This window comes from Homalodisca vitripennis, chromosome 4 (assembly GCF_021130785.1).
Source record: "Homalodisca vitripennis isolate AUS2020 chromosome 4, UT_GWSS_2.1, whole genome shotgun sequence".
In the NCBI taxonomy this organism is placed as follows: Eukaryota; Metazoa; Arthropoda; class Insecta; order Hemiptera; family Cicadellidae; genus Homalodisca; species Homalodisca vitripennis.
The window spans coordinates 130,928,033-130,942,580 of record NC_060210.1 but is presented as its reverse complement, the minus strand read 5'-3'; the positions used below and the strand labels follow the sequence as shown (position 1 = coordinate 130,942,580).

The following is a 14,548-nucleotide window of genomic DNA, read 5'->3' as shown; positions in this document are numbered from 1 at the left end:
AATCACATTGACTATAATTTTAATTTAAATTACAAACATAGAAAAGCCATTCTTCCTGTGTATGACCGATCGTTCTTCCCTTGTTTAGACTAGAAGATGAAAACCGTTAAACACATATCTTTAGAAACAGAAAAAAATGTTTTTTTTTAATATGTAGATGTGTAGAATAGGTTGAAAATGTTTCGAAATTGTAGTCGTATTGTATTTATATATTGCAAATATAACCCCAATTAGCGTCAAAGTATCATGGATTTGAAGTATGAACTACCTAAGAATTGAATTGGTATGAATAGTGGATAGTACAAAGTACAGAATACAAAACATGTTTGAAGTACGGAAGAGCAGCTTTGGGTCTCTTCTGTATTTGTTTATAATGGCCATCCAAAACTTGAAAGGTGAAATGAATAAATGAACTTTCAGTTGTGTTCATGGAGTTTTCAGTGTCGGATGTGTACATAACCTAAAAACTTTTGTGGTGCGAGAGTTCAAATTCGTGTTGGATTTCGAGTATAGTGTATGGTTGCCGATTTCCCGTGACTAATTACCTTATACTTAGAGCCTTCTTATAGAACTTCTGTCTTCTTATGGTATTGTTGGGTAGTAAAATAATGTAATCTCACTTTCATTAATTTTACTTTAACAATTCTAACAATACAAGGCATTTATTTTACTTACATTTGCTTTTCTATTTAAACACCTTAATAGATACAGTTGAGTTTTTTGCTTGTCTCGGCTGGACCTGACATGTCTGAATCAGGTCTAGCCAACCCAGAGCAAGAGGTTATGAATGCCTCTGAGCTCGAAAGAGCGATTGAAAGTATCCTTACACCTAACATGGAAACAGATCATAATTACGGTCTAGTAAATACTAACACTAACGAAAATAATGTAAATGACTTAAAACGAAAAAGGCATGAAAGAGATCTAGATGAAAACGGTTAAAAACTACCAATGAGACTAACATTAAGAAAATGTATACAAAAAGATATTAAAAAGAAAGTAACAAAGGACCTTTTGAAATCATCATTCAGCACAAAGAAAAGTCAAAGTTAAACCCCTTTCAAATAGGCAAAATTATTAAGCAACATCACCATGATATAGATTTTATTGTTCGTGCAGGCAACAACTTGTCAGTGATGTGCAAAAATTACATTGCTGCAAACAATTTAATTGACTCTCACTATCTGACTAACTTAAATGTATTTGTTCCCTCTATAAGAATACACTCGATTGGAGTCGTTTATGTCGAACCAGACATAACTGAACAAGAAATGTTGGACGAGGTAATTAGTGAATATCCAATAGTACAAGTTCATAGGATTAAAAGAAGAGTCAATAATGACTTAAAGAATACCCATTTTGCAAAAATTATTTTTGAGTCAGACAGCTTACCTGAATATATAAAACTCAACTATGTACGCATGAAGGTTGAGACCTTTGCTATTCCAGTAAAACAATGTTTTAGATGCTTTTCCTTTGGTCACGTGGCTAGTTCACCTTACAATAGAGAGAGAGGTTATGTAGGGATTGTGGAGTTAAATTCCACTCGGAACCATGCACAAAACCCCTAAAATGTTTACATTGTTATGGCCCACATAGCAGCTCATCTAAGATCTGCCCAGAATTCAAAAGACAAAAACTCATTAAAAATCGGATGAGTTCGAACAAGGAAGATTATTTTAAGGCTAGTCTACACTACCCCATTACTTACAAAGCAACCAGAACCAATCAATTTAAAATACAATCCTATGCAGATACAGCTAAAACAAATTATGTAACTGATTATCCAGAATCACCCAACTTAACAAGTAATAGACAAATACACACTAATTTTAACAATAGGTTTTCACCTTTGAACGATTTGGAAGTAAATGATTACAACTCTGGCATAAACACGCATGTTTATAATACAAAACCTATATCTAGGTAAAATTCTGCTAGTTACACTAGCAATAAGAACTACAGGCAACATACTAGCAATAGATACAGTACTTCCAAAAATACTTCCCCATCAGAAAATATAAGTAGTCATACCTCACTTTCAACAACAACTTCTGTAAATTTGACAAATACGGAAAACAAGGAACTGCTGGTAACTCGTTTACACGAGAAAATTAAGGAAATGAGAGGAAAATGTTTAAAAATTAACTATTCTAATGCTAACTTAGCAAAAAAACAAGTTGATGAACTTTTCCTTACGTGGCTCTCAAGCGATAGCCTTAACTCCGGGAAAAATGCTAAACCCCCAGATAAAGTAACCAAACCAGCCATTAGTAAAGGTACTAATATTAGCTATAAGAGATAAAAAGTATGCAGAACTATCTTAACCTACTACAGTGGAATGCTAGGTCGCTAAAACCTAAATGGCCAGAGGCCATTCAATTATTTAATAAACAACAAATACATATAGGACTAATACAAGAATCATGGTTAACTGATAATGATACTTTAGTTGATAGTAATTACACCATACTTAGAGTAAATCGAGATGACAATTACGGTGGAGTAGCCGTAATTCTACATAAAACTATGTGGTATAAAACAACTTATGAGTACAGTGACAATTCTTTACAATTATTAACAATTCAAATACTTAATTTTAAAGTACCCATAAATATATATATATATATATATATATATATATATATATATATATATAATGTATACTGTACGAACAAATATATACCCCGGTCCTTCTGGGGGGAAAGGATTTTTAATAATGATCATGGTTATACTATTATATCTGGGGACATGAATGGTCACCACCCCCTTTGGAGTTTTCAAAGGGCTAATTCTAGAGGTAATGTTATTTTTGATGAATGCAGCAATTCATCCTTTATTTGTATTAACGATGGTAGGCCTACAACTCTACCAACATTATTTCACCAAGCTACTGCTATTGACCTGACTTTAGTCTCGCCTAAATTGCACTCAATGTTGGTGAGTTGGGAAATTAATAAAGATTCACTAGGAAGTAATCATCTTCCAATTTTAATTCAATTTGACGTGTCTAGCATAAGCAATGATAGCAACTTCGATTCTTATGTAAATAATTCAAACAAGTATAACTTTAAGAAAGCAGACTGGGGAAAATTCAATAAGGTAATAGAAGATAAGATTAATAATATTCCAAGATCACGGTTAAATATAGAAGTTGAAGGCCTGTATGATATTATATTTTATGCCGCTGAGGTGGCTATACCCAAGTTCAAAACCTGTAATAACCAAAAATACAACTTTAGGCATAAGGCTTGGTGGACTGATGATTGCTCTCATGCAGTAGCACGCAGGAGATTAGCATTCACCACCTTTAAACATAATATGTCAGCCCTCAACTACCACAAATTCCAAGTGGCAAAAATGGAAGCTAGAGAAACAATACAAAACGCAAAACGATTAGGTTGGATCCAAGTATGTAATGTTATAAGTGAACAAAAGTCCTCATCTCTTGCTTGGAATTTGGTGAATAAATTAAAGTCCAATAAAGTACCACAAATCAATCAGAATGAACTAGCCAAAAATGAAAGTTTATGTCATAAATTTATGAAAAAAATTGCATCAGATTATGTCCCAAATGAAAGAGAATTGGTATTAGACCAGTGTTCAACCAATAATAGTAATAGCATTTTAGATGATAATTTTACTATAATGGAATTAGAACTAGCAATATATTCTAAGAAGAAGAGTACCTCCCCAGGTTTGGACGGTATAACCTATAGAATGATTAACCTCTTCATGCATGATTTTTTTTACGTTTTTTTTTAAAGCGCAATGTTATGTTGTAAAATTAATTTAATAAACCTAAATATACCATTCTAGTGCAATAAGGACCTTCTAGGACTTAAAAAAATATGTGTCATCATATGATGCCAGTATGCGTAAAAGGTAGTTTTAATGGTGGCATCATACGATGCCAGTTAACCTACAAAGGGTAAATAATAGGCAAAATAACTGATTGAAAGTAGTTTATTTAAATTTTTAGATATTGTAATCTAGTGTGGAATATTTCCATGCAGCTCGGGCACACTGGTTCCAAACACTTGCCACAGGTGAAACGTGTACGACTTGTGCATCCCTTTTCGTGGCATCTTGGTGCTTGATTTGTTTCTACCTGCAATTGCCAGACTAAGTTACTATTACGAGAGATATAAAACACATCTATAACAAAAGGACTATTCTCTATTTCTAAGTAATAAATTAAAAAACAACACTTGACCCAAGAAATTATAAAATAAATACCTTTTTGGGTAGTGTCCAACGCCATCATATCTCACTTCTAAGTGTACTTTAGGTGGAGCAGTGCGTTTTTTTTATGGGCCTTGCTTCACTGTTGCTTTCTGACGGTCTTCCCCGCTTCCTATTCAGTGTGGCAGGAATCATAAGTGAGGCAGAAACAGAAGCTTTGAATGCCAAGAGTGGGTATGTAGGCTGTAAAACATACTTGAAGTAGGTACTTACAATCTCGACCTTAATAGCTTTTAAAATCAAAATTAATCAATAAAAAGCAGTATTAGGTTAAAATGTCTATATTTTTATCAAAGTAAATCTATATTTACTTTCCAACACAAACATAACCTCAAAACCTACTACATACCACTAATGCATGCTGGCATCAAGTGATGCCAGCAACATTTCTCAACTTGATATAAAAATAATACCTGTATGATAAAATAAGCTTTTATATTTGAATTCTGCAGGTTCTAATGGACAAGAAACATATTTTTTTCTTACCTGCACACTTTATGTAATTGCCTCAAAACAATGATGATATCTGCACAACATCCAAACAATGTAAAAATGTGTTTCCATAGACACTAACCAACAAATTAGAAAGAAGAAGAACTAGCAATGACTGGTGGATTTTTTTATAATCTAAGATGGCATCAATTGATCCTTCCATGCATTAAAGTAACTAAAAGTACAATAAATAAATTGTCTGGAACAAAAATAATATCTGGCATCGGATGATGCCACTATGCATGAAGAGGTTAAACATTTACCACCAAATGCACTACAAATTCTGTTGAACATATTCAATGATATTTGGAATGGCCATTTAGACATCCCACCAAAGTGGAAACAATTTCGAATTTTCGGACTCTTGAAACCATCAAAAGATAAATATGATGAATCCTCATATAGGCCTATATCGCTTATTCCTTGTATGGTTAAAATTCTCAACACTATGATTAAAAATAGGTTGGAGTGGTTCACAGAAAAAAATGAATATTATACCTGACACCCAATATGGCTTCCGGAGGAAAAAAGGTTGTAATGATTATATCTTAACATTTTTAACTGAAATCCAGACTGCACTATTTTTGAATGAGACACTAATAGCCACATCATTGGATATTTCGGGTGCATATGGCAATGTTGACATTCCGACTTTATGTAAAAAGATGCTTGAGTTTGGCTTTACCAATAAACTAGTTAAGTACTGCCACCAATGGTTATCTGATAGGACATTAATTTTAAATTGCTCAAATTCAGTAATAAAAAGACATGTTTATAAAGGCCTTCCTCAAGGGAGTGTCCTAAGCCCTATATTGTTCTCAATTTATATGGCACAGATTAATCATTATATTCCAAAACCAACCAAATCATTACAATATGCGAATGATGTTCTTATATATACATCTGGTAAAGATTGTGCTCAAACGCAATGTAATACTCAACATGCACTTGAATCACTCGAGGCATCTTTTAAACAATTACACTTACAATTTAATGGAGAAAAGAGTAAAGTTATAATTTTCTCAAGAAAGAAAAATGTTGGTAGCATAAAACTCTTAGTAGATGGTAGTTTTATTCCTGTTGTCGAACAATGAAAAATACTTGGAATCATATTAGATAGTAAACTTACTTTAAGATCTCACATTGAGAATATAAGTAGGACTTGTTTAAAAGATATTGATATAGTAAAATCTATCACATGTGGGAAAAAAGGTGTTCACCCAGAACTGGCCTTAAAAGTATATAAAGGTCTTATAAGACCCAGACTTGACTATTGCAGTTTTATATTAAGTACGGCTTCAAAGAAGGATTTAAGAAAATTAGACCTTATTCAAAATCTAGCCTTAAGAATTGCAATTGGGGCTATGAAGAGCACACCTATCATTGCTTTACAAGCTGAATGTAGAATAGGGCCACTAGATATAAGAAGACAAATGTTGACTGATAGGTTAGTTTATAAGATAAGAACTAACAAGGACAATCCAGCCTCGTATAAACTAATGTACTTAAGGATGTTAACCTCAAACCTGGATTATTGGCGGAAGAAAAAACTTCCCTCATATATAAAATCCTTGGAGAACATAGACAACTATTGTGGAAGTCCTGAAAGGTACAGGGAGTTCAAAAGTGAACAGGATTTTGAAAAACCCCTGGTCAGAAGCAATGTAAAACTCACTTGCATTCACACGATTGGCGGAAATATAAGTAAAAGACAAAATAGCGAAATGGTTTTAAAACAATGCTTCCTAGCTAACAACATAACCTCTAACCAAAACTTTCCAAACAATCATTGTGTCAAAATATTTACCGATGGATCAAAGACCATTGAAGGCACAGGCGCAGCCTTTTACATACCTGAGATGAATGTTAAATGTAAATATAAGCTAAATAAGTATGTGTCAAACTATACGGCAGAATTAATAGCAATATTAATTGAATATTCAAATGACAACGATTTTGACCATGTTATCATTTACAGCGACTCTCAAGCAGCTATAAGAGCACTAGAGAAAACAAGACGCGGTTTCAATGCTACTGATTGCTTAGCCCTCAGTGTTTTATATGAAGTAGTGAACAAGGACAAACATTTTGTAATACATTGGGTTCCAGGACATTGTGGTATCCTACATAATGAATATGTGGACAAATTAGCTAAAGAAGCTATAACTGATGGGCTTGACGTAGATATCAAGGTACCATTACTAGACCATAAATCATTGACGAGCAACATAGCATTAGAACAATTCAAGCAACTCTTCACTGCTAGTGCAACAGGTAGATGGTATAAGAAAATAGTTACTGTACCTCCTAAACAACCTTGGTTTAGAAACATTAAGATAAGTAGATTTGGTATAATAAGTATATGTAGGCTAAGGTTCGGCCATGCCAGAAATAACAGTAGATTATATTGGATGAAGCTATATTTTACATCATTGTGCCTAAATTGCACCTTAGGTGTTGAAGATACACTGGATCATCTAATTCTAGTTTGCCCAAAGCACGAATATATTCGAGAACAAACCTTTTTTCATATTAAAAATAAATGCGGTAAGTAACTCCATAGTTTAATAGACATTCTAAGCACAAATGATTTAGATGTTTATAATGAGATAATTTCATACATTAAAACTGCTAAAATAAATCCATGACTACTAATACAAAAACATACACTATTCAGCCATAAATGTTGCAATTCCCTGGGTGCTAAAATCCGTGGTCCACCTTTTCGAATTAGAAATGCCTGATCGGCCCCAGGCGAGAAGATGCCTAAAACCAAACCCCCTAATCTTCCTATGCATTGAAAATCCCTTCTTTAAAAACTTTTCCAACTCTATCTTTAGACTAACAATAACACTTTGTGAACAAATAAACATAAATGTAATCCATTAACCAATAACAAAATATAGAATTTAAAACCCTCAAAGGATCTGGAAAGAAAGAATCGGCAACCACAACACTTAAATATATGCAATAGTTCAGTGAATATTTGAGAAATCAAGTGTACGTCGCGGCTTCGTGGAATTTCCAAAGCCTAAGAGAAAAAAAATGAACTTTTTTCACTAGTCAAATTAGTCACTAGTTCTTTGGATTTGGATTATTTCAAGTCCAATAAGTCTTATCACTACCCAATACACTTCAATAAAGCAATAACTAATTGCTATTCGAGGATTTATAATTGGATTGGGGTTTAAATGTTTATTGTGTCTGAAATATTAAATTCAAAATTAAAAAATAGGTTATGCCAGATGTTATCGTTATCCTTCAATAGCAATTAGTTAACTTGAGATTAATCAGTTATCGCCAAATTTTATTACAAAAAAATAATATGTACATTTTTTCAAGTGGAGGAATGCTATGTAAACATTTTCTCAAGATACCAAAAAGTACCAGTATCTTTGTACAAAGGTGCCCACAAAAGGAACGAAGTGTAGCTTGCTGGTCAAACGTTTTAGTAGATGTTTCAGAATGTAAAGTTAGAACATTTTCAAATTGTACTGTTCCATCTTTAGAAAATAAAATTAGATTTTTGAGTTCTACGAACAATTCTTGGTCAAGAATGTCCACGTTTGTAAGTAAACCTACACTCACTCCTAAGTTGAGGTTAGCAGATTATGATTGTATAGGATTCGATCTAGACAATACTTTGTGTGAATACCACATTTCCTCTAATGTTGAAATGGAGTACAATTTATTAGCAAAATTTCTTGTTGAAGAAAAAGGATATAGTTCAGACCATCTTTTACAACCATTAGATAACACTTCCCATGATTTTCTTCAGAAGGGGCTCATAATTGATTTTGCACATGGAAATATATTGAAAGTAGGCGAAAATGGTTTAATTTGCAAAGCTAGTCATGGAACAAAGCCCATGACTGTTGCAGAAGTGGTAAATACATATGGTTCGGATAGGAAATGGGAAGTAACAAATGATTTTTGTAAAAACACACTTGCCGCTTGGGAAGGCCCTCTCTCGGAGAGAATGAGGCCCTTATGTGATTATTTTGATATGCCAGCTTCTCTTGCTTTTGCTAGAATTATAGATTCCCTTGATCAAAAGCTTGGGCGACCAGCTGATCTGTATAATGTTTGGCCTGATGTTAAAGCAGGGCTTGTTAGTATGTACTCCCGAGAACATTTCAATAAGAATGTAGGGTACTTCAAAGAACTGAAGTCCAACCCTCAAAAATTTATTAAAAAATGTGATCCAGCTGTTGTAGATTGGTTAAAAAGTATAAAGGATTCAAAAATTACCTTTTTGATTACTGGATCCAACTGTGATTTTGCTTCAATGACTGCTGAAACGTGTCTTGGTAAAAATTGGAGAAGTTTATTTGATGTTGTTGTTTGTTTTGCTCGAAAACCTGGATTTTTTACTGGTTGCAGACCATTTATTGATCTAAATGGATTTGAAGAAACTGATCCTGTAAATGGGGATTCTCTTGAATTAGGGAAAATCTACAGTCAAGGTAATTGGCAGGAACTTTACCAGTTATTCGGAAGGCACAGTGGTAAAAAGGAACCTAAATGTTTATATTTTGGAGACAATTTAATTCAAGATGTATATGCACCTTCGGAATACACTAAATGCGAAACTGTGGCTGTTGTTGAAGAATTAAGTGTAGAGTGTATTGAAAAACATACAAATCTACCATCAGAATTGTTTTTGGCGTCGAAATTTTGGGGATCCTACTTTTTTGATGACCAGGAACAAATGAACACTGTATGGGGTGGTGTTGTACAAAATTATTCAAAGGTATGCATCCCTAATATTTCAACCATTGCAGAGTATTCAATGAACCATGCCTTTTCAACATTTCACAAAACCAGTGCTGATGGGTTTTTTCCAGCCAACCCTGCCACTATCAAAATTAAAAAGAAGGCGTCAACTGCATGAGCGGTAAATATACTTAATTTACTCATTTTGTTCTTGAGGTATGAATTTGAGTTTAAATAAGTTGAGTTACATTTATTATTGAAAAACATTTTTGTTAAGAAATATGCTTTATAAACACATAATATGCTTTAAATACAGTTGTTTATTTAAAAAAATTGTATTGTATAATTTTATAATGCTTTTAAAACTATATTTTAAAAATTATTGTTATCTTTGTATTTTGTTTCATCCTGGTTTTGACATAGTTCTCTCTCACAGAAAGATTTGTAATATCTAGTTCAATATATATTAGAGTGATCCAAAATTACCTACTTAATTTTGTAGTTGCAGTTTAACGGGATATTATCTTTACTATATGTGTACTGTGTCATTTATTTAAGTACGGTAACTTTTATAGTAGTTGAGACATAAGAAATCAAGCCATGTCAAAGTTTAAATGACACTATCAGAGTGAATGTAGTTTCATTACGACCCCCAGAGTCTTTTGATTCATCTTACCAGAATAAGCAGGTAATACTGTAGACATATCAGTTATAATAAGATGGTGACTGTACCAACATATTTTCTTGTATTCAGCATATTTAACCTTATCTGGAGACAGTTTCATCTTCTATTCCATCTCCGAATCAACTACATTTTATCTCTGTACAAACATTAATATAGACAATTTTCATAACAATTTTAGTCTAAAAAATCAATTAAAATTGCAGTATGAGCATTACTTATATATTGCTTTTTGTACCTACCACAAATAAAACGTTTATTTGGCTGAAGACTTATTACTGGGATATTGAAGACTTGGAGTTATTATGAAAATCTAAAACTAGTAGTTATTAAGACATTAAGACAACACTTTTCCAATATTATTTATTTTTGGACGAGGTTTTTTGAAACCAAAGGTTTCATTGTCATGAAAATACAAAAATTTGGAAATATTTAAGCCAGTATGAAAAATTATACATGAATACAGTTCAGTCTTTAATAAATTAAAATAAAAGTGGAATGGAATTTTTAATAGGCCATCTTCATTATTAATAAGTTTCTTTGTGGCTCTTTATATGAAGTGATTCCCAAGCATATAAGTCCATTGCTATTGTGTTTCTTGATTAAATGCTACAGCAGATTTTTCAATTCTTCAATATTTTGTGTGTGATAAATGCTTTTTATATGTTGTTTTTATTGCTCTTCTTGTTTGTCCAATATACATTTTGTAACAGTCATTGCATCCAATTTCATAAATTCCTGTTTAAATTCATTAAACATTTTATTTTTAAGTTTTCCTAATATTTGGCATAATTTTCATTTCTTGTTTTGTGAGTAACAGTTTTTTTTTCTTGATATTTGACTTGAGAAATATGATGTATTCGAAAAAATACTGGGATATATATGTTGTACCTGAAAATGTAAATATCCGAATGGTGTTAAGCTTGTTTTTAATGGAAAGTTTAAGTAAGGGTGACAGGATTTTATTGGATCATTGCCATTGTTCAGTGATACAAAAAATCATTAACAATGATAATAGCTAAATATTTGCATTAGTTGAACAATTACATTAGTTGAAAAAAGTAATATTATACTTCAACCTGTGCATGATATCTTCCTCAGGTGTTAAGTTTAAGATAAGTCCAACATTTTACAATAAGATTAATGAATCATACGTGAATTATATGTTTCATTCTTAAATGAATTCAACCAGGAAAGTGCATGATAGTATGGACTTAGATATGATGTATGGTAACAGCCATAGATTTAACATAAAGATTGTTTATATGGCTTATGCAAAATATCAGAAAAAACACCACAGAATTATTCCAACAATTGAATCTTAACATATTAAGAACATATCTACAGGTGCCAACTTAAGAAAAAATAGATGCTTTTTTTTATTAAAATACTTAACGACATAAAAAAAAACTTAAAACCAAAATGTATATACTATTTTGATGGCACAAAAACCATCTTAACACAACAAACTAAAAAAGTCACACACAACTACAAATTAATGTTACCATCTTTAAAGATCCAGAGCATGTAGAAGGGCAACTATTTCTTCACAACAATAGCAAAAAAGACACTTCAAGATAACATTAACTTAAATCCACTTATATACAGTACAATTATTCCATCAACAATAAATCTCAGTTTCAAGTAATAAATGGTAAAGAAGTACAAAGAATCATATACAACTTAAAAACCCAAAATTTCATCATATGTATGTAGTATGCCAAGCTGACTAAAACTTGCAAACATGAACTGGCTGAAATCCATTTATGTTATAAAGTATGTTAACAGTTTAAGTATGTCTTGCAGTGAAGATAGTTATGGTTTATCTAATAGAGCCATGAAGTAAATTACTGACGTAATAGTGGAACCATTCACAAGGTATATATCCTAAAATGCCTAAAGTAAGAAAGATGACTTTAGTTTACAAAAAAAGTAAATGGCTTTGCTGTCTAAATAAAATAAATGACACCGCGCATATATGCCTAAGAACTTCGATTTTCACTCAATGTTCATAGTGAAAATGTTGGTACAGAAATATTTTAGAGCTAATATTAGTCTTTTTTTAGTTATTAAATTTTTTAACATCTTTCTGTTAAACTTCTGTGCTTTATAATAATTATGTTTACTGACTTTTTATACTTTATTAGTATATTATTTAATACATTAGATACACCTAAAACAGTATTATACTATTAAAAGAGTGACCATCCTATAACCAAAACAGGATATATCTAGGATTTGATTGCCATATTGTTCATGTGAACGGGAAACAGGATACAAGTCAACTCAATAAGCAGTTAACTCCCCTACTTGTATTTATGGTGTTTGTCCCTTAAGTAATGATACTGGGTATAATAAAAAGAATGTATTAATTGTACTGGTACATACAAGGTGACTTACGAGTAGTATACAGTTACTTGTACATAATTGATTGTACCCTTTCTTTTGTTTCTAGGGTAAACAATGGCTGGACCAAACAGCCTACTTTTAAGCTGGCCACTCTATTGTTTGTCTCCTTGGGCATTATATACTGCTGCTAATGCGATTTCTCTACTGAAAAGTTCTGGAAGTTAGTCTACTTAATCATCATCTTCAAAACTTACTTCTCAGTGTTCTCTCAAGCCTTCAGAACAGAAAAAGTCTGTCAAGCTCACCAAAGTTATACAGTGACTGCAGCCATAACAATGAACAATGAACAGTGATGTTCATAACAGTTAAGTATTCTTGCATGAAGCCATGTTAATCCATGCTTCTAAACTTTGCTATTTTAATTATTTGAAAATGAGAGTAGTTACAATAATGGTATAAATAATAAAAAGTAAAAATAATTAGAATTGGTTAAAAATTGGTATGGATAAAACTATTATGGAAACGAGAAAGATATGAAAAATGAGACAATTTAATATAATATGGTTTACTTCACTTTGTCTGTTAGTAATATAAGCTCCAACATAATAACAAGATGTAATGTGCTTAAAAATACAGTTTTATATTACTGTAGTTTTCTTTAAAAATACTACATTTAAAGTTTTTACTTAGGTAGTTTACTATGAATTTTTGATGTATTATTAATTTATTACAATGTTTGTTGTTTATTAGGTTTTAAATATCGTCTTTGTACAAATAATTTTATATACATTAGTATCATTAAAAGTAGATTTTTTTCTGTATATTAAAATGTAATTAATTCAGTTTAGTACAACAAACAACTATCACTGCCATATTAAAACCAGGTAATTTATTTTTACTATATTTTGTTATTTTCTACAATTATTTATGTTTATGTCTGTTACTGAAAAGGTTGTGAAAACAATGTAAATAAACCACCATAATAGTTTATAGAGATTGTAAACTTACAAGGTTAGTGAGGAGCAATATGGATGTATTTTAGAAAATAACTTAGTTAACAATATGTGTATTGTAACAACATAGTGTTATCTTTATGTAATATATGTTATTTGTTCAAAAACATGTTCAAATATTTTTTTATTCTTGTCATCTTGTTTTATATATATATATATATATATATATATATATATATATATATATATATATGATGTAATGTAACTTCCTCTTTTGAAATGTGTGCCATTCAGGCTGTAGAGTTCTTAGCAGGCTCTAAATTTTCTTTTCTTATTTCGTCAGTCACCCCATCTTGCGTTGAGAAGGGGCGTGCAAGATTGTTGGTGCAAGACTTACCAACAAAGCCTGTACGAGATTGGTGTCAGGCCTCATGTTGATTGCAACACTGAACAGGGTCGGTGTGTCTCCATCTAGCCCAACGTGTTTTTAGTACTTTGAATAAGATTGGTTATATATTTTGGCCTCAAATAGATGTAGGCAATTGAAAAGTGTTGGTTTTGTATGAGTGTGTGTGAGAGAGATCGTGTTATTGACTCATGTCTGTGCCATCTGTGTGTGATTTACTACAAATGATTTGACTGTATCCGCCCGCCAATTTCCTGCGAACTCATTTGAAACTTTAACTGTGTAATACCAATCTGTTGCAAGCCATTTGTGTTGTGTGATTGCAACCCAGCATATTTCTGAAACTGCTTCATATATTACTTTTGGGCCCTGTCCCAGACCAGAAATCAATTGTTACGTAAAATAACACGCTAAACAGAGATAAAAGAACTTTGTGGTTGTGTAATTTACATATTACTGTATGGAATATTTATTTGAAAGAATTGAGCAGTGTGGAGATCAAGTAGGGGAGTACATTGAAGGGAATAACATGAAATTGTAAAGACAATTTGAGACCAAGTAAAAAATTGTTTTCAGCCTCCATCCAATTATTTTCTAGCCATATCTCGTAGGTATTAAGAATAAATTAAATTTCATTTTAAAAGTTTAGGAAAACTAATCATTACATTTATAAAAATTATTACATAGTTGTTTTTAATAAAATTG

General features: G+C 31.8%; 1 protein-coding gene across 1 annotated transcript; it reads left to right on the top strand.

Moving 5' to 3' along the window:
• The first annotated feature begins 7,797 nt into the window (after nucleotides 1-7,797).
• LOC124360169 (5'-nucleotidase domain-containing protein 1) lies at nucleotides 7,798-13,608 on the top strand. The gene is made up of 2 exons (XM_046813548.1): nucleotides 7,798-9,634; nucleotides 12,591-13,608. Exon 1 carries the CDS (start codon nucleotides 8,063-8,065, stop codon nucleotides 9,629-9,631), a length of 1,569 nt encoding a protein of 522 aa, XP_046669504.1. The 5' UTR covers nucleotides 7,798-8,062; the 3' UTR covers nucleotides 9,632-9,634; nucleotides 12,591-13,608.
• Nucleotides 13,609-14,548: the final 940 nt, after the last annotated feature.

Excerpts from the sequence above, each read along its gene's own strand:
- LOC124360169 (XM_046813548.1), top strand. The coding sequence starts at position 8,063 with ATGTACATTTTTTCAAGTGGAGGAATGCTATGTAAACATTTTCTCAAG.